The 24,321-nt window shown below is 41.5% G+C and overlaps 6 protein-coding genes and 1 pseudogene across 7 annotated transcripts in view; 3 read left to right on the forward strand and 4 right to left on the reverse strand.

Annotated features, from left to right (window-relative positions):
• Positions 1-20,420, reverse strand: part of LOC135339358 (ankyrin repeat domain-containing protein 13D-like) — a 36,781-nt gene extending 16,361 nt beyond the window's left edge. Inside the window, exons 1-13 of the mRNA XM_064535430.1 lie at positions 20,195-20,420; positions 19,482-19,617; positions 19,030-19,200; positions 18,744-18,797; positions 18,470-18,632; positions 17,368-17,481; positions 17,125-17,191; positions 16,378-16,639; positions 16,132-16,250; positions 14,191-14,269; positions 13,838-14,096; positions 13,280-13,498; positions 12,876-13,105 (exon numbers count right to left, since the gene is read on the reverse strand). Coding sequence (XP_064391500.1) covers positions 12,922-13,105; positions 13,280-13,498; positions 13,838-14,096; positions 14,191-14,269; positions 16,132-16,250; positions 16,378-16,639; positions 17,125-17,191; positions 17,368-17,481; positions 18,470-18,632; positions 18,744-18,797; positions 19,030-19,200; positions 19,482-19,617; positions 20,195-20,308 — 1,941 coding nt within the window. The 5' untranslated portion in view covers positions 20,309-20,420 and the 3' untranslated portion in view covers positions 12,876-12,921. The remainder of the gene's footprint in view (positions 1-12,875; positions 13,106-13,279; positions 13,499-13,837; positions 14,097-14,190; positions 14,270-16,131; positions 16,251-16,377; positions 16,640-17,124; positions 17,192-17,367; positions 17,482-18,469; positions 18,633-18,743; positions 18,798-19,029; positions 19,201-19,481; positions 19,618-20,194) is intronic.
• LOC135339339 (ankyrin repeat domain-containing protein 13B-like) lies at positions 69-12,783 on the reverse strand (annotated as a pseudogene).
• LOC135339365 (uncharacterized) lies at positions 2,025-3,631 on the forward strand. The gene has a single exon (XM_064535437.1). The coding sequence runs from the start codon at positions 2,096-2,098 to the stop codon at positions 3,485-3,487; it is 1,392 nt and encodes a 463-aa protein (XP_064391507.1). The 5' UTR covers positions 2,025-2,095; the 3' UTR covers positions 3,488-3,631.
• LOC135339361 (uncharacterized) lies at positions 4,667-6,745 on the reverse strand. 2 transcript variants are annotated; one of them, XM_064535433.1, is made up of 6 exons: positions 6,609-6,745; positions 6,029-6,510; positions 5,612-5,974; positions 5,399-5,555; positions 5,246-5,346; positions 4,667-5,146 (listed from the first exon to the last, which is right to left on the reverse strand). In XM_064535433.1, the coding sequence occupies exons 1-6, from the start codon at positions 6,703-6,705 to the stop codon at positions 4,832-4,834; spliced, it is 1,515 nt and encodes a 504-aa protein (XP_064391503.1). In that variant the 5' UTR covers positions 6,706-6,745; the 3' UTR covers positions 4,667-4,831. The 2 variants fall into 2 exon arrangements, with proteins under 2 accessions (XP_064391503.1, XP_064391504.1); XM_064535434.1 differs by lacking the exon at positions 5,246-5,346 and having other exon boundaries at positions 5,050-5,146; positions 5,464-5,555.
• Positions 6,972-9,885, forward strand: LOC135339357 (uncharacterized). Its single transcript, XM_064535429.1, has 3 exons — positions 6,972-7,307; positions 7,377-7,702; positions 7,823-9,885. The coding sequence occupies exons 1-3, from the start codon at positions 7,022-7,024 to the stop codon at positions 9,707-9,709; spliced, it is 2,499 nt and encodes an 832-aa protein (XP_064391499.1). The 5' UTR covers positions 6,972-7,021; the 3' UTR covers positions 9,710-9,885.
• Positions 20,421-20,485: 65 nt separating the features above from the next.
• LOC135339368 (developmentally-regulated GTP-binding protein 1-like) lies at positions 20,486-23,732 on the forward strand. The gene is made up of 8 exons (XM_064535441.1): positions 20,486-20,648; positions 20,748-20,913; positions 21,111-21,241; positions 22,051-22,421; positions 22,566-22,733; positions 23,032-23,154; positions 23,394-23,489; positions 23,561-23,732. The coding sequence occupies exons 1-8, from the start codon at positions 20,607-20,609 to the stop codon at positions 23,565-23,567; spliced, it is 1,104 nt and encodes a 367-aa protein (XP_064391511.1). The 5' UTR covers positions 20,486-20,606; the 3' UTR covers positions 23,568-23,732.
• The window catches only part of LOC135339356 (EF-hand calcium-binding domain-containing protein 5-like), a 7,534-nt gene continuing 6,915 nt past the window's right edge, over positions 23,703-24,321 (reverse strand). Inside the window, exons 16-17 of the mRNA XM_064535428.1 lie at positions 24,205-24,307; positions 23,703-24,039 (exon numbers count right to left, since the gene is read on the reverse strand). Of these exons, the coding sequence (XP_064391498.1) occupies positions 23,873-24,039; positions 24,205-24,307 (270 nt within the window). The 3' untranslated portion in view covers positions 23,703-23,872. The remainder of the gene's footprint in view (positions 24,040-24,204; positions 24,308-24,321) is intronic.

A 24,321-nucleotide genomic window follows, 5' to 3' on the forward strand; every position in this document is an offset into this window, starting at 1 on the left:
ATCTAGTAATCATGTTTCAAGTGTGTTTAATTTTATTCTGTTAGGGTTTTTTTTTAGTACAGTGTGTACACGACTAATTACAACAAACAATTGGTAATTAATACACTGCATGATTCCACACATAATTATGTATAATCAAATAACACGACAAAACTAGTATATTCCTCGCTAATTTAAAGTTTAAAAATTCAGTTATTTCTCCTCCAGAGATAATTTGAGTATTCTCTGCAATTCCTCGTCCTGTGAATCCTCTTCTTCGTGTCGTCGTTTCCTGATTTCCTCCTCTTCCAAATGCCGACTCAGCGCTAGGGCAAACTCCAACTCTTCATCGTCAGCATTTGGACCCCGCCTACTGACCACATCCCCAGAACCAGACCTACGATAGAGAGTGGAAAACACATGAAGATTTTATGTGAACATCAGTGCAGTAACAAATGCCTCAAGGCAATATTCTGATATAATTATTTATTATCACTTTGATATACATGTAATTATCATGCAGACTTATGCTCTAAGCTTGCAAACACACTAAATACATACACCTACAAAATGACCGTAACCACACCCACTCACCCCATAAGTGTCTGGTCCCCTAGTGCCTCCCTCAAGCTCAGCTGTTCCTCCGGGTCCCCTCCCCCCTGCTCCAGGAGGCTCTGTCGTATGGCCAGCTGCAACAGCTCCTCCTCTTCGTTAGCCATGGAGTAGGAGCCTGTGTTGAGTCGTCGGTAGGTGGGCGGGACTTGGAAACACTCCTCAGAGATGGTGCACACCTCCTGGGTCTGTACAGTGGAGCTGTGCGTGTGTGTGTGTGTGGGGGTGTGTGTGTGGTGGTGTGTGTGGGTGGGGGTAGTGGAGCTGTGTGTGTGTGTAGGTGTGTGTGGTGGAGCTGTTTGTGTGGGGGGGGTGGTTCAATTTTGTGAAATTTGTTGAAGAAGCATCAAGGACTGTTACAAGTTAATACATTAGATTAGAAAATAAATTAATGGTTTAGCTTAATTACAGTCACAACAAACAAGGTATAAATAGAGTGAGTACATAGTGCAATCAACTGATGCCTGTTAGATTGTACAGAATGGTAGCTACAGCGTACAACAGAGATCTACCCACACACTGGTGGATGCATGGTGGTTGCCTGGTACTCCACTTAACCACCTAGTTTTCTACATGTACATGCAATTAGACGGTTGTGGTTAAGTAAACATGTATTGCATTTTGTGTTTCAAGATTGAAATAGCCACCACTTTGAAATTCTGGGTAGATCCCTGTAACATTTATACAGTGCATGTACTCACCTTCCCGTGTCTACAGCTGAGTCAGCTGGTGTTGTGTCCTCAGGGTCTACACTACTACCACCAGCAGCACGTCCATGTCGCTGCTTGACCAGGCCACCTTCCGTGGTTGCCAAGGATACGGGACCAGTGGGTGTGTACACAGGTACGGGATCTTCCCTCCTCTCCTCAGTGCGTAGTGACACGTGAGGGACAGGCTCACTGTGACTATTGACATTACCAAAGGTCACCTTGGCAGACATCAGATGGAAGAAAGGAATCTCTATAATTAAAGTATGAAGGAAATGAGATACAAAACTAATTTAAAAGTGTTGAGATAATTATATACAAACGTGTACAGTAAATAATGTGCTGTTTACCAAATCTGACAGGGAAGCCTGAGGGCATTTGGAGGTTAATGAAGTCTTTCACCTTGGCAAAGTGGGGAGTGTTCATAGCCTGCATGGAGTGTGGGAGAGAGGTACACATTAAGAATCGGTAAATGTTATTAATTCGTGGGAATGTTATACAGGAAGGGGGTGTATCAAGACTATGTTATACATACATGTAATAGTTCTAAGACTCTAGACGGTCATTATTAAATACAAGGACAACTGAAATTCATGTGCATGAAGGGGTGTGACTGTCAGTATCAAATAAGCTCCAAGAATCCTCATGAGAATATTTATTGCATAAAGGGGTGTGGCTACTAAATATACAACCCAGGTTATTAACCAAATTCATGATCAAAGTTGCATATTATTATAAACAGTAGTTCCATTGGTAGAATTCATTCAGAATTTTGAACACTCCAGCTCAACGCAAGAATGAACAAGGTGGTGAACATTGTTGTCCTGGCTCTAACTGCTTTGGTTGTTGCTACAGCAGCAACCAAGCTCATCACTGGACGCTCCAGTCGCTGGGACCAGATGATCCAAGACCATGAGACAAGACACAAGAGACAAGCTGGGCGAGAGTGGAGAACCGTTGATGAATCTTGTGATGATCTTGGTGATGTGACTCGGTTTGACCAGCTTGGAAGACGTAATTCTGGCCTTCTGGCTCCAGTGGCAAATCAGGGAGACTGTGGCAGCTGTTGGGCATTTGCAGCAGCTCATGCAGTGACTGATACAAGGAACCTAGCAGCTGGTAGACGATTGGACCTGCTTTCCGCTCAATACACGACTCGATGTGCAACACGTCACCTTGGGTATGGTTGCTGTGGAGATAACCCTGGAAGAGCTCTTCTACAATACCGTGACATTGGAGCTGTTACGGACATTTGTAGGCCATATGATCAAACAAGCTCCAGAGCTAATGTACCAAAATATATATTAGATGATGAAGTAGCATTGAAGGCCTGGAAAGAAAGAAATCCTAAAACATGCTTTGAAGCTTGTGCAGATGGATCAGCCTACAATCTAGGCTCAATAACAATTAACAGCTTTTACACTGGATGCCCACCACTGTACAATGATGATACCATAATTAATGCTCTGAACAATGGACATGTCGTGATACTAGGGTTGAGGACAAGCTACAACTTGAGGCAAAAATACAAGTGTGGTATATATTCAACATCCCCATATTTTGACGATGGACTTCATGCCGTTATAATTGTGGACTACGGAACTGCTGATACTGGAACCAATTTTTGGGTGCTCAAGAATAGCTGGGGAAGCGACTATGGAGAGAGTGGGTACTTCAGAGTTAGGAGGGGACGAGGAGACCTCCAAATTGGAAGCTACAATATATTTATTCCATTACTTTCTCCAGATCCAGCATTACCACCGTCAGAAGACTCCACTGCAGAGCTAGAAGAAACATGCGCATTGATGGCTGTTAGCAATCCATTCAATGATAACTCAACAATGAGTGCTGTCGAATTCGCACTAGAAGGTCTTGTTGACGATCGAAGAGTGCAGTGTCCCAATGGAGTAGCAGCTACTGGTCTAAGCTTGCTCTCTTTTGACAGTGCAGGTATCCAAGTGGTGGCTGGTACAATGGTGGAGTTGATCGTAGATGTGAGTCTCGAAGGATGTGGAGCGACTGTAACAAAAACTCTAGAATTGACGGTATTTATCGATCTTGATGGAATTTTCACCCTCACTGACTACAACATTGGAGACAGCAGCATCGGAAACACGGCTAAGATCCTAACTGCCTCCACACTGCTACTGTTTGCCATGGTGATGATCAACCTCATGATCAACAATTAAAGCAAACTGATGTATATAGCTAGCTGCATAGTAGAACCCCTAAAATAACCGCTTCCCTATAGGTAGGATATATAGATAACTATAATTATGTTAATTTCTGATGTGATCTTTATAGATTCCAATTGAATGTTGTGTAGCAAAAGTCATAATGATTATAACAGTACAAAGAGTCCTTAACAACAAACCACACCCCATTCTAACGAACTGCATAACCTACTGCCAATAAGTTGAGCTGGAAAGATCCAATATATATACCATCGACATTAAAATGAATTTTAAAAGAAGGCCCTAAATACTAGCTATATACTGTGGTATGATAAAAACGTTAATCCATGCAAAAAACACACCAACGCTATAATAATCATAATAATGCTCATACACCATAATGAGAAAACCATGCACCAAATATACTTTGTACAAATCCTATATGTATATACCTAATGGCTTAGCAGAGTCAGGAGGGATCTATTCACACTATACCTTGCAGATAGTGCTGAATTCCCTTTAAATTCAGTCCTCAGTATTATTACTATAGTGTTTGGGTGAAGGGTGTGCACTGAAAAAACAAATGGTTCATAATAACCCAGAAAAATGGGTTAAAACATGTGCAATTCAGATGACCCACTCGCTGGGTTACAACAACATTTAAAAACATAGGTCGGATGTACCTACAGCTTGATGGGTTATTCCAACACATTCACAAAAGGTATAAATACCCAGATATATATTGGTTGTAGCAACCAGCCACATAGGTTATTTTGAGCATATTCGTAATGGGTTGTATCAACCTCTCATAGGTAAAAATACCCAGCTATAATATAGGTTGTAGCAACCAGCCACATAACGTATTTTAAGCATATTGGTAATGGTTTGTATCAACTCCCATGGGTAAAAATACTCAGTTATACATAGGTTGTAATAATCAGACACATAGGGTATATTTGGTATTGGTTGTATAAAGAAACCTCCCATAGGTAAAAATACCCAGCTATAGGCTGTAGCAACCAGCCACACAGGTTCCTTTGAGCATATTGGTAATGGTTGTAGCAACTTCAAATAGGTAACAATACCCAGCTATATAATAAGTTGAAGTAACTAGCAACCTCCCATAATAATATTATGTGCCATAGGCTCTATAGCACAACCGTTATTTTGAGTAGTAGCTAGTCATAGCAGTCATCACCCGGCCATAATTATAACAGTACACATGAATGGGTATACTAACTATATTTGCACAAAAACAATAAACTGATAACGTACTTATACACATAGCTAATAATTATTATAGCTAGCTGGTCTATAGTGAATAGTTATAACGTACTTACATAGTGAAATGGTTGATTGTTATCGTTTAACTTGGCTTTTGATATCTGAGACCACAGACAGGTATGTAGCAGGCCGTTTAAGTGAATCAGGATATGCAAGAATATAGTCTTGTAGGAAATAAAATATTCCAGCAGCTTTTTTCGGGTACTCCAAGTTAAACACATAGTAGGCTGAAAACGTATAGAACAGAGCACTTGGGATCGATGGAGCTTCACACAAAACAATTCTCTCAACAACGACAAAGTATTGTGTTATTTCTGCGCCACAAAGAGCAATAATTCTTGGGGAGTTTCTAACGGGCTCTCTTTGAATGGCATCTGTAAGAGATGTATCCTACATGGGAAAAACAAAACAATAGGTCAGTAGGGAATACACACCACACATACACGCATGCAAGGTTAAAGTGCATACAAAATGAGAAAAAAATCTTACCATTGAAAATTCTTGATAAAGATAGATAAGGGCATCATCTAGCATTTTAGCCACTAAAACTCCTAAAAAGCTCAATGGGCCAAGATCTGCATGCCTTTCAACTGTAAAAAGAATGCGTTAAGTACCTATACTCTCGTTACTGTAATCCTTTACCAGTGTCATCAAGGGTTTCAAATATAGTTGAGAGTCCTTTTTTCCCCTTATTCTTCCTAGCATACCTCATGATTGCTGGAACAAATAACTTCCAGTTATTAATGAAGGTTTGCTTGACATCATGACACCCCGTCACTAGCCCCATTTCCTGTTCCAGCTATAATAAGGTAAGAAAAAAACTTACTAATTTTACTTGTTAATTTTAACACTTACAGCAGCTGGCCGTTTTAGTGCTGCATGGCATTCTTTCAGTACCTCTTGCACAGACACTGCTTCAGCCTCGATAAATGTTCTTCTTTTTGAGTAGGTAGACTTCATCAAGGGAAGAATGATAGTGTCTCTGGGATTAGCCTTTTCCATTTCTATTGACAACGCTTTCATATGTTCACCAAAGCTTCCAATGTCTTCTATTGGTCTAGTCACTCCAATTGGGTACCTCCGGAGAAGCTGGCCTCGTTTTAAAGGCAGTTTTTGTTTCTTCTGTTTAGGACAAGAAGAATCTTCTCTGTCTCTCTTTTTTCGAGCACATTTGATCACATTTCTTACACGCTCAACCATTTTGTCCTCCCAGGTTTGCTAAAGAAAAATAATTATATACCACCTGAAATTGAAAACCAAGTATTAACTTACATATCCACTCCCCTGGTCATCCTTCATGAAGCCGTATTGTAAAATAAGTCTTCGAGCTAAGGAAGAACACTGCGCCCGAGTTGGGGAAGAGTAACAGGTGAAGAGAATGTTGACAAGGGTGCGTACTATCTCGTTTCTCGCAGAAATATCTAGCATTTCATCCGTTATGCAATCCTGGATTTCAGGACGCCAAGAAGTTGGTATAGTCAATATTTCTCTGTCGCGTGCTCTAGGCATGGTGCTAGCTTCCGACGGGGGCGACTCAGAACTTGACCAGATAGAGGAACTTGAGCCGATCGAGATATCATCATCACCACGTTCAGGATTGAGAGGATTGAGAGAAGAAGGTGAGGGTAGAGCAGGTAAGGTGAAACAATCGTTTTGAATCCTTAGAATCTTTTTCACAATTCCAATTGGAGGCACCATCTCCTTGATGTCAGATTCTTTTATGCATTTAAACGCTTCTCCATCAACAAAGTTTTCTGTCGAAAAGAGTAAAATAATGATGGCTTACAAAATACAGGCGAACACATGCAAACAATTCTTGCAATTATGCTAGCTGTAGCAAAAAATATATTACCTTCAAACACTTCACAAAACTTGTCAGGAACACCCTTGTCTTTCAGCATCTGGGAAACTTCATCCACCTTCATCGCTTCCACGGACATTGAACTCATGTTCTCATCAAAAGGATGTCCTAGTACTTGCTTTCCTTTTAACAGTATAAATATATAGCTAGATAGATCTATATAGGGTTAGGGTTTGAGAGAAGAAGCAAAAAGTACTAACTTTAAACAGAAGTTGGACTTTAGCACATGTTTGTGAAGAGCTCACATGCACTCTGGATCACCTGAACCAGAATCACATGATATGAATTTAACCCTAACCCTAGGTTATACTAACCCTACCCTAGGTTACCCTAACCCTTAACCATAGGTTACCTAACCCAGAGGAGGTTTAATTAACCCTCCTAAATTAGCACATGATTTTTCAATGTCAAGTTTGAGGCAAAAACACTGTCCTTTGTGTTCATTCGAACCACCAACTATTGCTCTGCTACTAAGCCATCTACGATTGGTTCATTCTAATGATCCTAGGTTTCTCGTTACCTGTGGAATCAATGGCTGCACCGTAACTTCAAAAAGTTTTTCTGCCCTATACTCCCATGTTTACAGGCGTCATCCAGAGTTTTGTATCAGACGTAAGACCCCCCAACTCCTTCCACAAACAGAGCCTGAGATCAGTGGTGATGATCACAGTGGAATGACTCCTCTTCCAGGTGTGTACAGTGTAGATATGTTGTGGCTGCGAAGCTATTACACCTAACAGTATGATTGTTCGTCTGCAGAGTTTGTTTCTAGTGACATTAATCGGCTTACTGGAACAGACACAAAAATTCGATGCCGTTCTAGTGCCCTACTAATTCTCAAGCTAAAGGAAACACGAAATGTGTCTCAAGTAGCAGTCAATGATATGATTGACAGCAGCATAACCCAATATGATGAAACCGTATCAATGATACTTGCTGGCATTCGTTCTCAACTGGCAGATAAGGGATTAGACCCTAATGACTTTGATTTCGACACTCCTCTTAATGGTATAGGTCATCCCTTCACTGGACTTGAAACAAAATATAAGCAGGACAAGTATTTCAAAGAACAGCTTAACTTTATTGTAAGTGTTAATTATACATAATACCCTTGTAATAATTATGTATGTATATCTGCACTCATTATGTGCAATCAGTAATTGACTGCTAATACTATATAAGTGCATCACTCAAACTACATGCAGGAACCAGTGGAAGTGCAAGTTGGGACGCCAAAGTATGTCAGACAATTCACAGGGGAAAAGTCTCGCTTTGTCTCTAGGTATAGTTCATATCATTACGTTCCCCTTTTACCAACTCTCAAGAGCCTTCTAGAAGACCCTACCGTTATAGAGCAAATAGATGATTTTCCGTTACGAGTTCGTAATGATGGTATATTTGAAGATTTTTGTGATGGAAATTTGTTCAAGAGTCATCCTTTATTCTCAAGTGATCCATATGCCTTACAAATTATTGCATATTTTGACGAATTGGAAATTTGTAATCCCTTGGGATCGCATATCAAGAAGCATAAAGTGGGTATTTTTTTCTTTTCATTGGGAAACATTCATCCTAAATTTCGGTCGTCACTGAGAGCTATGAATTTGGTGATTGTTTGTTCAAAGCCTGTTTTAGAAGAGCATGGGCTAGATGTTATCATGGAACCATTTATTCGTGATTTGAATGTGTTAGCAACTACTGGCATTAGTGTACTTGTAAATGGGACTGAGCGTGTATTTAAGGGTGCTTTGCTTACGTTTTTGGCTGACAATCTTGCAAGTAATGAACTAGGTGGATTCAAGCTTTCTTTTTCCTTCTCGTTTCGTTTCTGTCGAACTTGTTTGCTAAAAAATGATGAGATGTCACAGTATGTTACATGTGTTGGCTTGGTAGATCGAAGTCTTGCACTTCACGAAGAGCAGTGCAAGCAATTAGTAGGGCCAACAAGGAGTCATTATTCAAAAACATATGGTATAAACCGCAGATCAGCATTACTAAATGTCACTCATTTCTCTATGTTCGGTGGTGGATTGCCGCATGACATCATGCATGACATTCTTGAAGGTATTGCACCAATGGAAATCAAGCTTTTGCTGAAACACTGTATATCTGAAAAGTTATTAACTCTTGACCAGTACAACAAAAGACTAGTTGATTTTAACTACGGTTATTCTGATTGCGATAAACCAATACCTATTACGAGTAGTCACTTTCAAACTGACAGATCACTGCGTAGCTCTTCATCTCAAATGTTATTGTTGCTATATATCTTACCTTTCCTTATTGGTGATAAGATACCTGAGGGGGATGGTTATTGGAAGTGTTTTTTACTTTTGCGAAAGATCGTGGACATCGTGCTTTGTCCGTGTGCATCAGAAAACACAGCATTCAGTCTGAGGATTCTGATTGAAGAGCACCATACAGCATTCATCACCTTGTACACAGGACGCTTCATTCCAAAAATGCACTTCCTTCTGCATTACCCTGCCCAAATCCTACAAATTGGTCCAATGGTCAGAAGCTGGACTATTCGCCATGAAGCAAAGCTATATTTTTTCAAAAAAGCGACTATTACATCTAGCTTCAAAAACATTACACTATCATTAGCCAATCATCACCAAAGATTAATGTGTTACGAAATGTCTACATCTAGACTTATTTGTTCTTCTTTCGAATGTGGTCCTGCAAAATCGCCGACTTTGTTTAAAAATGAAAGATCAGACATTCAAGATCACATAATTAGGGAAGTGCCTAATATTACTATGGATACAGTGCTGCATCGTCCTAATTGGGTTCGTCAAGATAGAGTTCAATACAAAAGCAACAATGCTTACATTATTGTAGGAACTGATGGCCTTGATCCCTGTTTTGCTTACATCGACGAATTGATAGTAGTTGGTGGTGATCTGCTTTTTTTTCTTGTCAGGTTGTGTGATATGCTGTACTTCGATGATCATTATCATGCTTATGTCATTAAAATAACATCCCAGCAATCCATCTATACCAAATTATTGGATAGAAATGTGTATCACAGTCACATACTCTCGGATGGACTTCGCTATATCACATTGAAACACTTTTTTATGTCATAATTTCATAATTATCAGAACATTTATGGTTGTTTTGACACAGTGCTGGAGGATTTACTGCATGAGTAAAGGAATTGACCACACCAGTAGTTTTAACCAATTATATATTTATTACCTACCACAAATGGTTATTTTGACACAATTATAGAGTTTTTACTGCATGAGGAGAAGTGATTTGACCATTGTGGAAGTTTTAACCCTTTACATTTTTATTACCAATCACAAATGGTTGTTTTAACACGGTGCTGGAAGTTTTTACTGTACGAGTAAGGTACTTTTGACAACTACAGTAGTTTTAATCTATTACAGTTGAAAAAACTCCAAAATGTTACTTTACTATTCGCTGGTTTTTTTAACCCTTTGGTTGAAAGGTACATTTACCCATTAAGGTTAAACTAACCCAGTTGTTTTTTCAGTGTGTGTTTTGTACATTTGTTGTATACATCAACTTACAGCAGTAGGGTGTATTGTGGTGTACCCTCAGCTGCGCCCTGGCCCCTGGCAATTATTTGTGCATTTATTGTGGCTATCTAATATACAGGTGTATATGTGTGTATATGTACTCCCTCACTGAGCTGCGCCTTATACCAGGCCCTGGCAATACACATGTATATATACAACTACCCAGGCCCCCAAATATACTATCCCAAGATAGCCGTGCATAGTACAACTATTTAATACATATACACAGTCATGTAACCTGTATGGTATAATTATACTGCATATACCGTATAGAGGGTAATTTTCGTGGGATAAAAATTCGAAAACAGTGGTTTTCGTGAGTAAAAATTTCGTTTAGTCTCGTTGCCTGCACTGCATTCCTATATGTTCCGGTAAGTCACGCCATTTGGCATTGTGATTATACGGTCTGTGTTGACAGCTATATACACACAAGCACACACGCATGCACGCACGCACACACGCATGCACACAACATGAATAGCGTTATATAGACCTATATACTGCATATACATGTATCACATTTTAGCTACCACTGTAGATATAACAACTTTACACCAAACAATGCAGTGGGACTGACTTCCAGGAGACAACTTAGGGAATTGCTCTAGACAGTTGATACTCGACTAAATAAACAAATGTAACAAGCATGACATGTAGGGTTAGCCTCATTCCCAGGCTGATTTGTCTCTAAAATAACACTAGGTTGAAACCTTATACGCCTGGTAAAGATTGCATATGGGCGTGTCAATATAGCGATAGTTCGAACGGACTTTGACGCCGCCCCGCCCGCCTTCACATAGACTCCCTGTAATTAAAACGTAACAAGTCTTTTTATAATGAAAACACAGCTAGAGAAATGACATAATAGTACGCTATCTATGTTATAGTTATGACACATGCACGAGTGCCACATGGGATATATTGGCTCAGTAGTGACTTAGGCCCGAGGGCCGCAGGCCTCGAGGGCAAAGGCACTACTGAGCCAATATATCCAATGTGCGCGCACAGTGAGCTGTGTAACAACTGATTTGTTGCATTCCTTGTGCATTCCTTTCCCTGTACACATCACTCCTTTTATAGGACAACTAGTTTTAACTACTTGTGGTGGCTGTGGAATGCACCCAGACGCATGAAAAACGTTTTTTCCCTACCACTGAATCTGTTGACAGTGTTATGTAACTTCAGCCATACTATGCCAGTATCTAGATAGTGGCACAGTTCAAGGCTTGACCTGTGCCATATGGCAGATATTGGCACAGTGTTTCCTTTGATCTGCCCACTCAAAATGCAACAAGTCCAGGTAGTTCAAGCTAAACGGCCTCCAAACTCATTGTCTGCAGCAGTGGCATGACCTTTTTTTAGAGAAAATTCAATGACTATGCTATCAATTTAAGCCCTGCCCTTCCCAAAATCCTGGCTACGCCACTGTGCAGCAACTGGTAGCGCAGTATAGGGAACCACACAAAATGTCCCTTCCTTCAACTGGAGTTGACAGCTTGGACCTGACGCTCATTGAGAGGGGAGTCTTATTTGACACAACTTGATAGCTACCACCTAGATCTAATACTAGCTATAGCTTAGCTTTATTCAAAATATAATTTGTAACACGGAGCTGTTTTTGTGATTATGGCAGCTTTTACGGAGAAATAATTAGAATTCGTTGAATCTGAACGAATTGAAACCATGCCCATATACAATCTTTACCAGGCCTAGTTGTCGATCTAGCGTTATTTTATTGACAAATTGGCCTGGGAACGAGGCTAATAATTATAGGGTGTATAAATGCCATGGATATACACATACACCCTACACTGTACATACAACCCCTAGCTATGTACCATGAGGTCTATGATGGGCATGACTTGATCCTGGAGGTCCAGTGGAAAGTCCTCAGCCAAACAAACAGTTGCTTTCAGTTTCTGTGTTCTAGTGGTCACTTCAGGAGCTCTACCAATACCTGCAGCGAGGGGTGGCACATAAATATAATATACACCTATTTGCCAAAAAATACAGGCACACATAATATTATAAAGTGGCCTGGCAGAATCAAGCTCTTCAGTTAAGTTACCACAAGATTATGTTCACATACACACTTACAATCTGGCTCTTCCTTGTTGTTAGGCTCAGTGAAGTATTGCTCCAATGTCAGTCTCGGCCCAGTCTCGGCCCAGTACTCTGTTGAGCCTCCTCCGTTGAGGGTGTGTGGTCAGTGGGTGTGGCCTCAACTGCCGGCAAGTTAGACGGATGAGTTTGTGCGGCCCCCAGAAAGTCTTGCAATGGACTAACACTCTTTTGTTTCTTCTTCTTCGACTCTGGGAGATGCTCGACCCTCGTGTTGGTCTTGATATTGAGCCCAGTCGCTGTGATTACCTACAGGGGAAAGGGGAGGAGCAAGAATATGTTAATGCATGTGCAAACTAGATGCAAACAGGTGCGTACAGTTTCTATGGTGATACAGTGAAACTGAAAGGTAGCAGAGCTATATAGTGTACCTTTTGCTTGAGTATCCACTGACCTGCTCCCAATGGTGGTTGCTAAGTTACTAGGGCTCTCTCATGATCACCTATCAACAAGACAAGGAGAGTAGAAGGGTGTGGCCTAAAGTGGTTGTGCATATTGGTATGGGTTTTTTAGTACAGTGTCTAATAGACTGATTTTCCACACATCATTATGTATAAGCACACTGAATCATAATTTATACACAACAAATTTGAAACATCTATTCCTCGCTAATTTAAAGTTTAAAAATTCAGTTATTTCTCTTCCAGAGATAACTTCAGTATTCTCTGCAATTCCTCGTCTTGTGAATCCTCTTCTTCGTGTCGTCGTTTCCTGGCTTCCTCCTCTTCCAAATGCCGACTCAACGCTAGGGCAAACTCCAACTCTTCATCATCAGCATTTGGACCACGCCTACTGACCACACCCCCATGGCCAGACCTACGATAGAGAGTGGAAAATCCATGGAGATTATGTGAAGATCAGTATAATTATATAATACATGCAGTAACACAAAACACACTAAATTGAGGCATTTCTGTAGTTTGAAATTATATAACTACATGCAGACTTATATGCTCAAAGCTTGCAAACACACTAAAAACACCCACTCACCCCATGAGTGTCTGGTCCCCCAGTGCCTCCCTCAAGCTCAGCTGTTCCTCCGGGTCCCCTTCCCCCTGCTCCAGGAGGCTCTGTCGTATGGCCAGCTGCAGCAGCTCCTCCTCTTCGTTAGCCATAGAGTAGGAGCCCGTGTTGAGTCGTCGGTAGGTGGGCGGGACTTTGAAACACTCCTCTGAGATGGTGCACACCTCCTGGGTCTGTACAGTGGAGCTATGTGTGTGTGGGTGTGTGGTGTGTGGTGGAGCTGTGTGTGTATGTGTGGGTGTGTGTGGGTGTGTGGTGTGTGTGGTGGAGCTGTGTGTGTGGGGAGGTGGTTCAATTTGTAAATTTGTTGGAGAAGCATCATGGCTGTTACAAGTTAATACGATTAAGGGAAATTATGGTTTATAGTCATAACAAACAAGGTAAATAGAGTAGTACATATAGTGCAATCAACTGATGCCAAAAACTACTGTGCAAAAAAAGCAATTTTATGTGTTTCAAGATTGAAAAAGCCACCACTTCTGGGTAGATTCTTGTAATAGTTATACAGTGCATGTACTCACTCACCTTCCCGTGTCTACAGGAGAGTGATCAGGTGTCGTGTCCTCAGGGTCCACACTACTACCACCACCAGCACGTCCATGTCGCTGCTTGACTAGGCCACCTTCCGTAGTTGCCAAGGATACTGGACCAGTGGGCGTGTACACAGGTACGGGATCTTCCCTCCTCTCCTCAGTGCGTAGTGACACGTGAGGGACAGGCTCACTGTGACTATTGACATTACCAAAGGTCACCTTGGCAGACATCAGATGGAAGAAAGGAATCTCTATAATAAAAGTATGAAGGAAATGAGATACAAGACTAAAATAGTGTGGAGATAATTATATACAAGCGTGTACAGTAAATGACGTGCTGCTTACCGAATCTGACAGGGAAGCCTGAGGGCATTTGGAGGTTGATGAAGTCCTTCACCTTGGCAAAGTGAGGAGTGTTCATAGCCTGGAGTGTGGGAAAAGTGAGAACATAATTAATAGTTAAAAATATATATTATAATAGAATATAATTATACATAGTTCTAAGAATCTATAAAAGTAAATACCTTTATGAATTATTCATTGCATGCATGTTTACCCCTGTTTCAGGGGGGGGGGAGGGGGGGGGGGGGTGACTTTCAGTATACATAGTTCTAAGAATCTATGAAGGTCATTAATATTGTGAAATCCTATATATACACAAGAGTGCATGTATTTCAGTACTAAATAAGAATATACATAAGTTCCCAAGAATCTATGAAAATCATTAATATACTACTGTACATGAAGGATTCAACGGCAAGAAAAATCACCAGGTTTCAACAAAACTGTAAAAAAAAATTGGTAAAAACTTATTTTGAACTTGAAACACTATATAAGAATGAACAAGGAATATTCAAGCTGGAAGACGGTTGGACCTGCTCTCTTCTCAATACACAGCTCGATGCGCAACAAATAAGAATGGGTATGGCTGCTGTGGACTGTGAGGCTCTTCAACACTATTAATGGATATGTAGTGATAATTGGGGATGGACGCGAATATAGACTTAGTTAATTACGGGTGTGGTGTCTTGTCAACTACATCATCTCGGGAATCGCTTGGACCTCATGCAGTTGTAATTGTAGATTACGGAACTACCGACACTGGAGCCGATTTTTGGGTGATCAAGAATAGCTGGGGAAGCCATGGAGAGAGTAGGTACTTCAGAGTTAGGAGAGGAGAAGGAGACTTTCAAATTGAACGCAATATCATGAGCATTCCACTACTTTCCCTAGACCCAGCGTTACCACCGCCAGATTCCACCGCAGAAGCAGAAGCAGAAGCTCAACAAACATGTGCAACAGAGGAAGTTACAGAGCCACTCAACAACGTTTTTACAATGAGCGCTGTCGAATTTGCACTATACAAGGTCTTGTTGACGATCAGCGAGTCCAGTGCCCCAATGAAGAAGCAGCTACTGGTCTAAACTTGATCTCATTTGATGATGCAGGTATCCAAGTGGTGGCTGGCACTATGGTGGAGTTGATTGTAGATGTGAGTGTCGAAGGATGTGGAACGACTGTAACGAAACGTCTAAGTTTGACAGTGTTTATCAATCTCGACGGAACGTTCACCCTCACAGACTACAGCATTGGAGACATCGAAAACACAGCTAAGATCCCAACTGCCTCCATGATGCTACTGTTTGCCATGGTGATGATCAGTCTCGTGATCAACAATTAAAAGCAAGAACTATTGTTTAAGCAAAGCTGAAGTAACTATATAACTGCTATAACTGTTAGTTAAAGAACCCCCAAAACAGCGTTTCCCTATAGAAGGTACGTAGAATACAATAGTTGTGACCCTGTAGCTTTGATGTGATCTTTATACTTCCATGCATACAGTTTGACTTGTAGATACATGTATAATGATAATGATATAACTGTAGCAAATAAATTATCAATGATAATACAGTAGAATCTCGATTAAGCGAATGAATAAATCATTCTGTGCGTAGTCCACCCACTTCATTGATAAATAACAGTGCAAATGTATGTTTAAACATTCCCCTTACACAACAAACACACCCCATTCTAGCAACCTAACAACAGTGCATAGCCCACTGCCAATAAGTTGAGCTGGAAAGGTACAATACCATTGATACGATATCAACATTTTTTGAAGAGGTAAAAGAAGGCTTATATATAATAGTATGTCAAGGACATGATTACACACAACACCCTATACTGTGCAACCCTCTCAGGTCTGTATCATATGCCTATAAACACCAAGGCCATGGATATACATACACCCTACACTGATATACATGTACAGCCCTAGCTATGTACCATGAGGTCTATGATGGGCATGACTTGATCCTGGAGGTCCAGTGGAAAGTTCTCAGCCAAACAAACAGTTGCTTTCAGTTTCTGTGTTTTAGTGGTCACTTCAGGAGCTCTGCCAATACCTGCATGGGGTGGTACATGAATATAAGATTGCCAGAAGTATAGGCATAATTATACATAGTGGCCTGGCAGAATTATTTGGTTCAAGCTCTCTAGTTAAGTTACCACAAGATACGAACGTTGACTCACAATCAGGCTCTTCCTTGTTGTTAGGCTCAGTGAAGTATTGCTCCAATGTCAATTTCGGCCCAGTACTCTGTCGGGCCTCCTCCGTTGAAGGGGTGTGGTCAGTAGGTGTGGCCTCAACTGCCGGCATGTTAGACGCATGATTCTGTGCTGCCCCCAGAAAGTCTTGCAATGGACTAACACTCTTCTGCTTCTTCTTCTCTGACTCTGGGAGATGCTCCACCCTCGTGTTGGTCTTGATATTGAGCCCAGTCGCTGTGAACACCTACAGAGGAAGGGGGAGGGGCTAAACTGTTACCTGGGAACAATGTGTATGAGTATTACGTTATCCATATGCACATGCAGGCTTGTGAGAACACGTTGAGTTGGTACTGTATACGTGTACTACTTATATAGCATACCGTATAGCGGGTAATTTTCGTGGGGTAAAATATTCGTTATTTTCGTGGGCAAGCTGGCCTCCACGAAATTTTAACGTAGGCGTGGCTTACTGGAAAGTGGGAATGCAGGCAGGCAACGAAACTAAACGAAATTTTTACTCAAGAAAACCACCGTTTCTCAAATTGAACGAATTTTTTACCCCACGAAAATTACCCGCTATACAGTAATAGCAGTGTACTATAATTTAGGAGTACAGTTTATTAGTGAGTATAATTATAATCAAAAGCTTCTACGACAAGACGAGCGAGCAGTACAGCTATGATGGATAGTTCTAAAGTCCCCCTAGTTGAAAGGATCTAGTGTACCTACCTTTGCTGAGTACCCACTGATCTGCTCCACCTTCTCTGACCTGAAGCCCCAGATGCCACTCTTCTGGCTGCAACCAAAAGAGAAAGGTTAGCTATAAAATAACTGCATGTCCAATTCAATGCCTTGTGTACTAATGCTAGCTAGCTCACTTAGAAGTTTGGGGAAGCAAATAGTAAATTGGAGAAAGGAGAAAGGTTAGCTAGATCAATGTGTTAGATACCATGGTTACTGTACATATCTCACCGCTGGAATGCGATGTCGTCAGTGTCTACGTGTGTACACACAACGGGGGCGGAGAGTCGCTGGACCACCCCCAGCTCGTGGGACATGATCATCTGTGCCGGGTCCACCCTCTGTCTGTGAGGGGTGCATGGGATCTCATATCACTCTAATCTATAAGCCAGCTTACCACATGAGCTGGACAATTGCTACATTGTACAAACACCGGATTGGATCAATGATAAAAGTTACGGCTGTTTAACTGCCCTCCGTATATTAAATCAATGCATGGTTTGTGGACACTTTCAGCTGCCACAACTTGAATTCCGTGCATTAAATTTCAACGATTTTATGATTTTCTGAATGCTTAGAAAGAGACCATTCAAATGGTATCATCAATGTTCATATTTGAGAGATAAAAGTATTAGCCAATTCGGCGATACCATAATTTGTCATTTTTCGGCCTTGGACCATGGGCAATAGCCCATGGTCCAAGGCCGAAAAATGACAAATTAGGGCCCGGACCAAATTTTGGATTGAAACGCATCATTTGAAAGATCTTTTTCTAAGCTTTCAGAAAATTATAAAAATTTTCAACGGTACTAAAGTTATGGCAGTTGAAAGATGTTCAACTACAACCCCCCCTCCCTGTTTAATCATTAGACTCTTTCAGCTGCCCTAGCTTGAATTCCGTTGATCCAACGTCAAAAATGTTGTGCTTTTCTGAAAGCTTAGAAAAAGACCTTTCAAATAGCGTTATCAAACTAAACAAATTTATCAATTTGGCGATGGTCCAAGGCCGAAAAATGACAAATTATGGCCTCAACAAAATTTTGGATTTCAACACAACGTTTGAAAGGTCTATTTCACACTGTACTAAGTTCTGTACTGTATCTCCCTCCATTCTATATACCCTATTATAGCATCCATGCTCTTTATATCTGTCGTTCCATATTCCATTCTGCATTCCTCCTTTTACAACATGCCCATAATAATCTACTAACATCCACATGCACACGACCCCCCCTCACACACAACCCCCCTCCACACATGACCCCCTCACACACGACCCACTCAACACACAACCCCCTCAACACACAACCCCCTCAACACACAACCCCCTCACTCTGTGATCTTGAACTCCTTGGACCAGTAGCTCTTCTCCCCGTGATTGATGTCACAGATACGATGACCTTGGCGGGTTGCCTCGAATATCAGCGTCTGTTGCCCCCGCTGCCAGCGCATGTTTTGGAACCCCAGCAGGCTTGTGTCCACACGTACTGTGGTTCCTATGGGACAAAGGAAGTGTAACAGATTGAGGTTTTCACACACTATTGTTAAAAGGAAGTGCTTGAACAGTGAATATAACAGTTTATATAAACGCACAGAATATAATTTACCCTTCTTCCAGATCTTGCAGGTGTCACTGGGACACATCCTGGAGACCAGCGGAACTGCAGAAACACAATGCTTTCACTATTCAACTATACACAATAGTCATACTGAAAGGTAAACCACTATTATCATAATTCACTGTAATTATAATTTGATGAGTACCTCTATAAAGGAAATTCAGTTCTAGTCAAAAACAACATGTCATAATCGCTGCAAAAGAGTACACAGTTCTAAGTAAACAGAAACTGAATACAATCCCGCCCACTCCACTCTACACACACACACACTCACCCCACGAGCTGAACTCCCACTTCATCTCTATGTAATAGTCGGAGGTGCTCTGCAGTCGCTCAAGCATGGTGGGGATGTTTCGGATGTTGACCTCCTTCTGTTGTTGATCCCTACACTGGAGTACCAGCCCTATCAGCTCAGGGTTGCCTGTACACACCGCCTCGTTCAATACTGCATCCAGGAGAGACGATAATGGGAGCACACGAGAAAAATGAGCAAGGGGCTTCTTTTTAGCTTTGAGTCAACTTCATAAAAGGTTACATTTGAAGTCTGCTCAACAAAATTTTTCTATGGTAATTTTTATTTTTATTATACATGTGAAGTGTAAAGCTATTTATGTGGTAAAATCTCCATGTACATGTATAATAGGAGATGTACTGCTACAAGCTTAATCCTTTGATGTGGTTAAATCCCCATGTACTGCTGTACTGCTACATAGGCATCATACATACCTGACCAGTGATGTCTGTTAGTAGCCAGGGTATCAGCTCCGTGCTTCAGGAGCATGGCGACACAGTCCAGTCTACCGAGGGCCACGGCCAGGTGTAGGGGGGTGCGACCACGAGGGTCCAGCCCCTCTATATTATTCTGTATGTGTGTGAGGGGTGTGAGGGGTGTGGGTGGGGGGTGTGGGTGTGTGGGTGTGTGAGGGGTGTGGGTGGTGGGGGGGGTTAATGAGAAGACGTAGTACTTTAATACATCGCTCACGTACACAGCTATTAGGTTAGCTTAATGTGTTAATGTGTTAACGTCAGTACCACCAACTATGTCACATAAAGATGGTGAGTAATGTGATTGTGTGTGTAAGCAATATAGTGTTTGCACAGGCAGTGTTGAACTGGTCAGTCATTACACGAGTAGCCGTATGCACGTACTTGTATCAAAATGAATACCGTAAGCGTTCTAATTATAGAACCAGCCTCGGTTAGGACGTTCTCTTTTATAACGCCCATATACTACCATATAAAATCATGTACATAGAAAAATAATTATTTGTTACTGGTTCTATAATTAGAACGATTACGGTAAGAGATCTCACTACACGGCAACACGTACTGTACTGTACGCCTAATTCAACCAAATGTTGACGGACCACACTATTATACAGCTCGTAACCTCCTCAGCTAGCTAGCTAGGTACAGATATATTGCATTTATGTGCTGACCTGCTTCTCAGTGAGGAGTCTATCCAGAGGTTTGGGACTGTCATTCCAGACCAGCCAGTGGAGGGGCCATTGCTCACGAATCTCGTCCTCCGTGATCTGACCAATACGGCTCATCTTTACTGTGGGGGTAGGCCTCTAGAGATCGCTAGCTAGCTTGTAAATTTATTAATATTGATGACAAGGCAAAGAGAAGGTAACCTCGATTCCAATGGACTTTCTCTGCGGCTAGTAATCAAGATAAACGCGGCTTGTAATCAAGGTCACTATACTTTGTTTCCAGGCCGATTTTTCTCTAGTTAAAATCTACAGTGTTACAATTAAAAAAATTCGGTCTGGAAAAGTGACTACCACATGGTGAATAGAGCTAGAGATTGTCTTTCCTCAACTGTCAACCTAGAAGCTACTGTCAAAGATGCCTACCACTGTAGAGAGGATTGCCGAGATTGAGGCTGAGGTAAAGCTTTATTGTAGATCTGGAGCTAGCCTCCAAAGCCTGAAAGAAGCAGTATACCATTAAATTGATAAAACCCCCCCCCCCCCCCCAACTATGTAGATGGCTCGGACGCAGCGTAACAAAGCGACAATGGCTCATCTGGGTACACTCAAGGCTCGACTGGCCAAGCTGAGGCGAGAGTTGATCACACCCAAGGGAGGGGGCGGGGGAGCAGGGGAAGGGTTCGATGTCGCCAAGACTGGTGACGCCAGGATCGGATTTGTAGGTGAGGTCATGTGTTCCTAACCCATAGGAAACAATCGCACTAGATACAGTAAAAAGTATGTCATGTTTAGCCAGCGCCTTTTATTGTCTTTTTTCCGTGAAAGCGTAAAATATAAACAATCATTGCTTAGAAAAATAGTATTTTAATGATTGCTAATCTTTCCTCGTTTTCCTTAAATTGATTGCTCCTAATTGCAGGGTTTCCCTCTGTGGGTAAGTCCACTCTCCTCACCAACCTGGCTGGAGTGTACTCAGAGGTGGCGGCCTACGAGTTCACTACCCTTACCACTGTGCCTGGGGTCATCAGATACAAGGGGGCGAAGATACAGGTCAGCCATCACAGTGGCCAATAGAGTAGCCATTGGTTCTCAGGTGCATTAAGGACTGGGACCTTCAATTATTGCTGAATTTGCAAATTATAAGCCCCGCCCACACGGTCGCCATGGTTCCGCCCACGCGTTCATTACTTCAACGTACCACTCCCTTTTCATTTTGCAGTAATTCAGCTAGTTTAGAGAAGTGATTTAGTCGGCGTTTAAAACACCCTCTAGTAAAGCTTGCGAGGCAATAGATGACTTCCATAAGCCTTCCTTAGCTGATTTATCCTTGTACTTTGTCAAAAAATTGTTGACCGTGTCCCTGGGAAGCCTACTATCCAAGATGAGACTGCTACATCAAACAACTTTCTGTTATTTCTCCCTTGCAAAGACCAGGAGGGCTAAGCGCTAGAGTGAGTTGTTAGCTTAGATAGAACTAAGTATAATGAGCAGCAGCAATAGCTAGTAGACTTAGTGTTTAAACGCCGATTTTTCAATAGAAAAGTGAAATAGTGCTTCGACAAAACGGACCACCCCCACTGATCAATTAGTGGGCGGGGCTTTATTTTAATATTTTCCTAGAGAATGGAGGCCAGTGTTTCATTTCATCATAAAAGTTTTACACAAATTAATATACACAGTAAACAGCAGCAGGTTGAAGTGCCTCTTATAAATGTCTTTTTTATGTTGGTCCCAGTCCTTAATGCACCTGAGTTACAGTAGCTCTTAAAAGTAGCCAGCACCATAGATACAAGTGTATATACCTTAACTGTATCTTCAGTGGCCTGTTATGCAGTAAATACACTGTTTCCCCTCTCCAGTTGCTGGATCTCCCAGGTATCATCGAGGGTGCAAAGGACGGAAAAGGGCGTGGTCGACAAGTGATTGCCGTCGCCCGCACATGTGGTCTAATATACATAGTCCTCGACGTTCTCAAACCGCTCCATCACAAGAGACTACTCGAGAAAGAACTGGAGGGATTCGGTATTCGACTCAACAAACAACCCCCCAACATATCGTATAAAAAGAAAGAGAAAGGTGGCATCAACCTGACAATGGCGGTGCAGCAGTCCACCCTCACAGTGGAGGCTGTGCGTAGCATACTGTCAGAGTATCGTATCCCTAATGCTGACATTACCCTACGCTGTGACGCCACTCAGGATGACATCATTGATGTCGTCGAGGGTAACAGGTAAGAACACTTTTTAGAAGCAACGTATAATTATTGACTTTTATTTTATTTTATTTTTAAATGCTGAGCTTGAGTTTTGAGTGGTATGATTACATTTTGTATGCATTTCCATTATATGCAATATTACATGCCCCCCTCTCACAGGGTATATATTCCTGCCATCTATGTGCTGAACAAGATTGACCAGATCTCTATAGAGGAGTTGGACATCATCTACCGTATCCCTCACGCCGTGCCCATCTCCGCCCATCACAAGTGGAACTTTGATGACCTCCTGGAGATGATGTGGGACTACCTCCACCTCATCAGAGTGTAAGGACAATGTCTGTATTAGCTCTACTGAGGGCAGGCTAGAGCATTAAATTTTAGTAATACTGGTTCTGTAAGAATGTAATTTTAATTTTGGGTGTTGCTTATTATACGTCAGTTACAGCACATGTACATGTGTATACTAGCTCCCTGAGCTTGCTGCTGATTTTTAGTAAATAATGTTTCAAGTAATAATAATATGGGCACTCAAGTTAGCTAGTGAAATTCGAGCCTTTCGTACTTATACCTGGTATCGGTAGTAGTAGTAAGTGTTCTCATTGTCCCACTCTTTCTGTATCAGGTACACCAAGCCCAAGGGTCAGCTGCCCGACTACCAGCGTCCAGTGGTGCTTCAAACTGGCAAGAGCACTGTCGAGGATCTCTGCAACCAGCTGCACAAGACCATCATGAAGGAGTTCAAACAGTGGGTCTACTATTACCAGTACAAGTATTGTTACTATTGTCTGGTAACAGAGCCTTCAGCTTTCCAACTTTATTGCTACTTGCCTATAGCCACATGTACTATGATTATTGCTTTCGTATAGAATTGTATAAGGGCATGTATTGGAGACTACCTCTTTATTCTTACAAACAGTCTTCACTGTTACTTATTGCTGTTGTTCCTAAATTCTAAGTACTGTTCTCTCTCCCTCCCCTGTGCAGTGGACTGGCGTGGGGGTCATCAGTGAAGCACAACCCTCAGAAGGTGGGCAAGGAACATGTACTACACGACGAGGACGTGATACAGATTGTCAAAAGGTGATTTATTTCTAATAATGATTATCACCGTCTGTTCATTGTCCCTCCCCACCCACACACACTTCACACAGAGTATGATCACCAAGGGAACTATAAATGTAACTGTCTGTGACATAAACATACTATACATACTTTTGCTAGCAACTTAATGTTTACTTTATCATTTGTGACGTAATTATTTATGCAAATTTTAAGTATAATTTATTTCAATAATTATGGCAAAATTAATATTTAATAATCGAAGTGATGGATATTGCATAAAGAAAGTAAAAATAGTAATTATGGAATGATATAATTATAAGTACAGTAGAAGAGACATTAATTATAATAATAGCTGCTGCAAGTGGCTTTACTCTACTGTAAGTGTTTAGTCGTCAGTCTTGCTATGTTCCCTCAATGGTGGTGCTAGCTGGCGGAGGGGAGGGTGGTCCAGTAGTGAGGGTGATGGAGTGCTTGTTGGCAGCATGTTCCAACAGGGACAGACACACATCCACCCAGCTGTATATGTACTTGGCAGGCCTTGAACCTTGCTCTTCAATTGATCCAATATCTGCATCAAGAAAGGAAGGATGGCACAATTAACCAGTGTTGCAATCATGTCTTTAAAAATAATTTAGGCACATTTTCAAGTCCTAGAGCCGTATAGCGGTTTTCGTGGGGTAGCTTGCCCACGAAAATAACGCGCTATACGGTAGAGCAGAGCATAATGATGTACCTGAGACAATTTGTCTGATTTGATCCAGTTTCATGTGCTGTTTGTCCTCAAGGGTCAATGGGTCAAAGTTCTGGAGGTCTCTCATCAGTGACACGGTGATGTACTAGAACACAAGAA

The sequence above is a fragment of the Halichondria panicea genome, chromosome 8 (assembly GCF_963675165.1).
Source record: "Halichondria panicea chromosome 8, odHalPani1.1, whole genome shotgun sequence".
Taxonomy (NCBI): domain Eukaryota; kingdom Metazoa; phylum Porifera; class Demospongiae; order Suberitida; family Halichondriidae; genus Halichondria; species Halichondria panicea.

Bases quoted from the DNA above. Each gene is read 5' to 3' on its own strand.
- LOC135339365 (XM_064535437.1), top strand. From the start codon at position 2,096: ATGAACAAGGTGGTGAACATTGTTGTCCTGGCTCTAACTGCTTTGGTT.
- LOC135339361 (XM_064535433.1), bottom strand. From the start codon at position 6,705: ATGAGTTCAATGTCCGTGGAAGCGATGAAGGTGGATGAAGTTTCCCAG. The intron at 5,975-6,028 runs GTAAGTTAATAC...ATTTTTCTTTAG, and splicing joins ATGACCAGGGGAGTGGATAT to CAAACCTGGGAGGACAAAAT. The intron at 5,147-5,245 runs GTAAGATTTTTT...TTTCCCATGTAG, and splicing joins TTTATCAAGAATTTTCAATG to GATACATCTCTTACAGATGC.
- LOC135339357 (XM_064535429.1), top strand. From the start codon at position 7,022: ATGTCAAGTTTGAGGCAAAAACACTGTCCTTTGTGTTCATTCGAACCA. The intron at 7,308-7,376 runs GTGTGTACAGTG...GTTCGTCTGCAG, and splicing joins TGGAATGACTCCTCTTCCAG to AGTTTGTTTCTAGTGACATT. The intron at 7,703-7,822 runs GTAAGTGTTAAT...AACTACATGCAG, and splicing joins AAGAACAGCTTAACTTTATT to GAACCAGTGGAAGTGCAAGT.
- LOC135339368 (XM_064535441.1), top strand. From the start codon at position 20,607: ATGCCTACCACTGTAGAGAGGATTGCCGAGATTGAGGCTGAG. The intron at 20,914-21,110 runs GTGAGGTCATGT...TCCTAATTGCAG, and splicing joins CGCCAGGATCGGATTTGTAG to GGTTTCCCTCTGTGGGTAAG. The intron at 22,422-22,565 runs GTAAGAACACTT...CCCCTCTCACAG, and splicing joins GATGTCGTCGAGGGTAACAG to GGTATATATTCCTGCCATCT.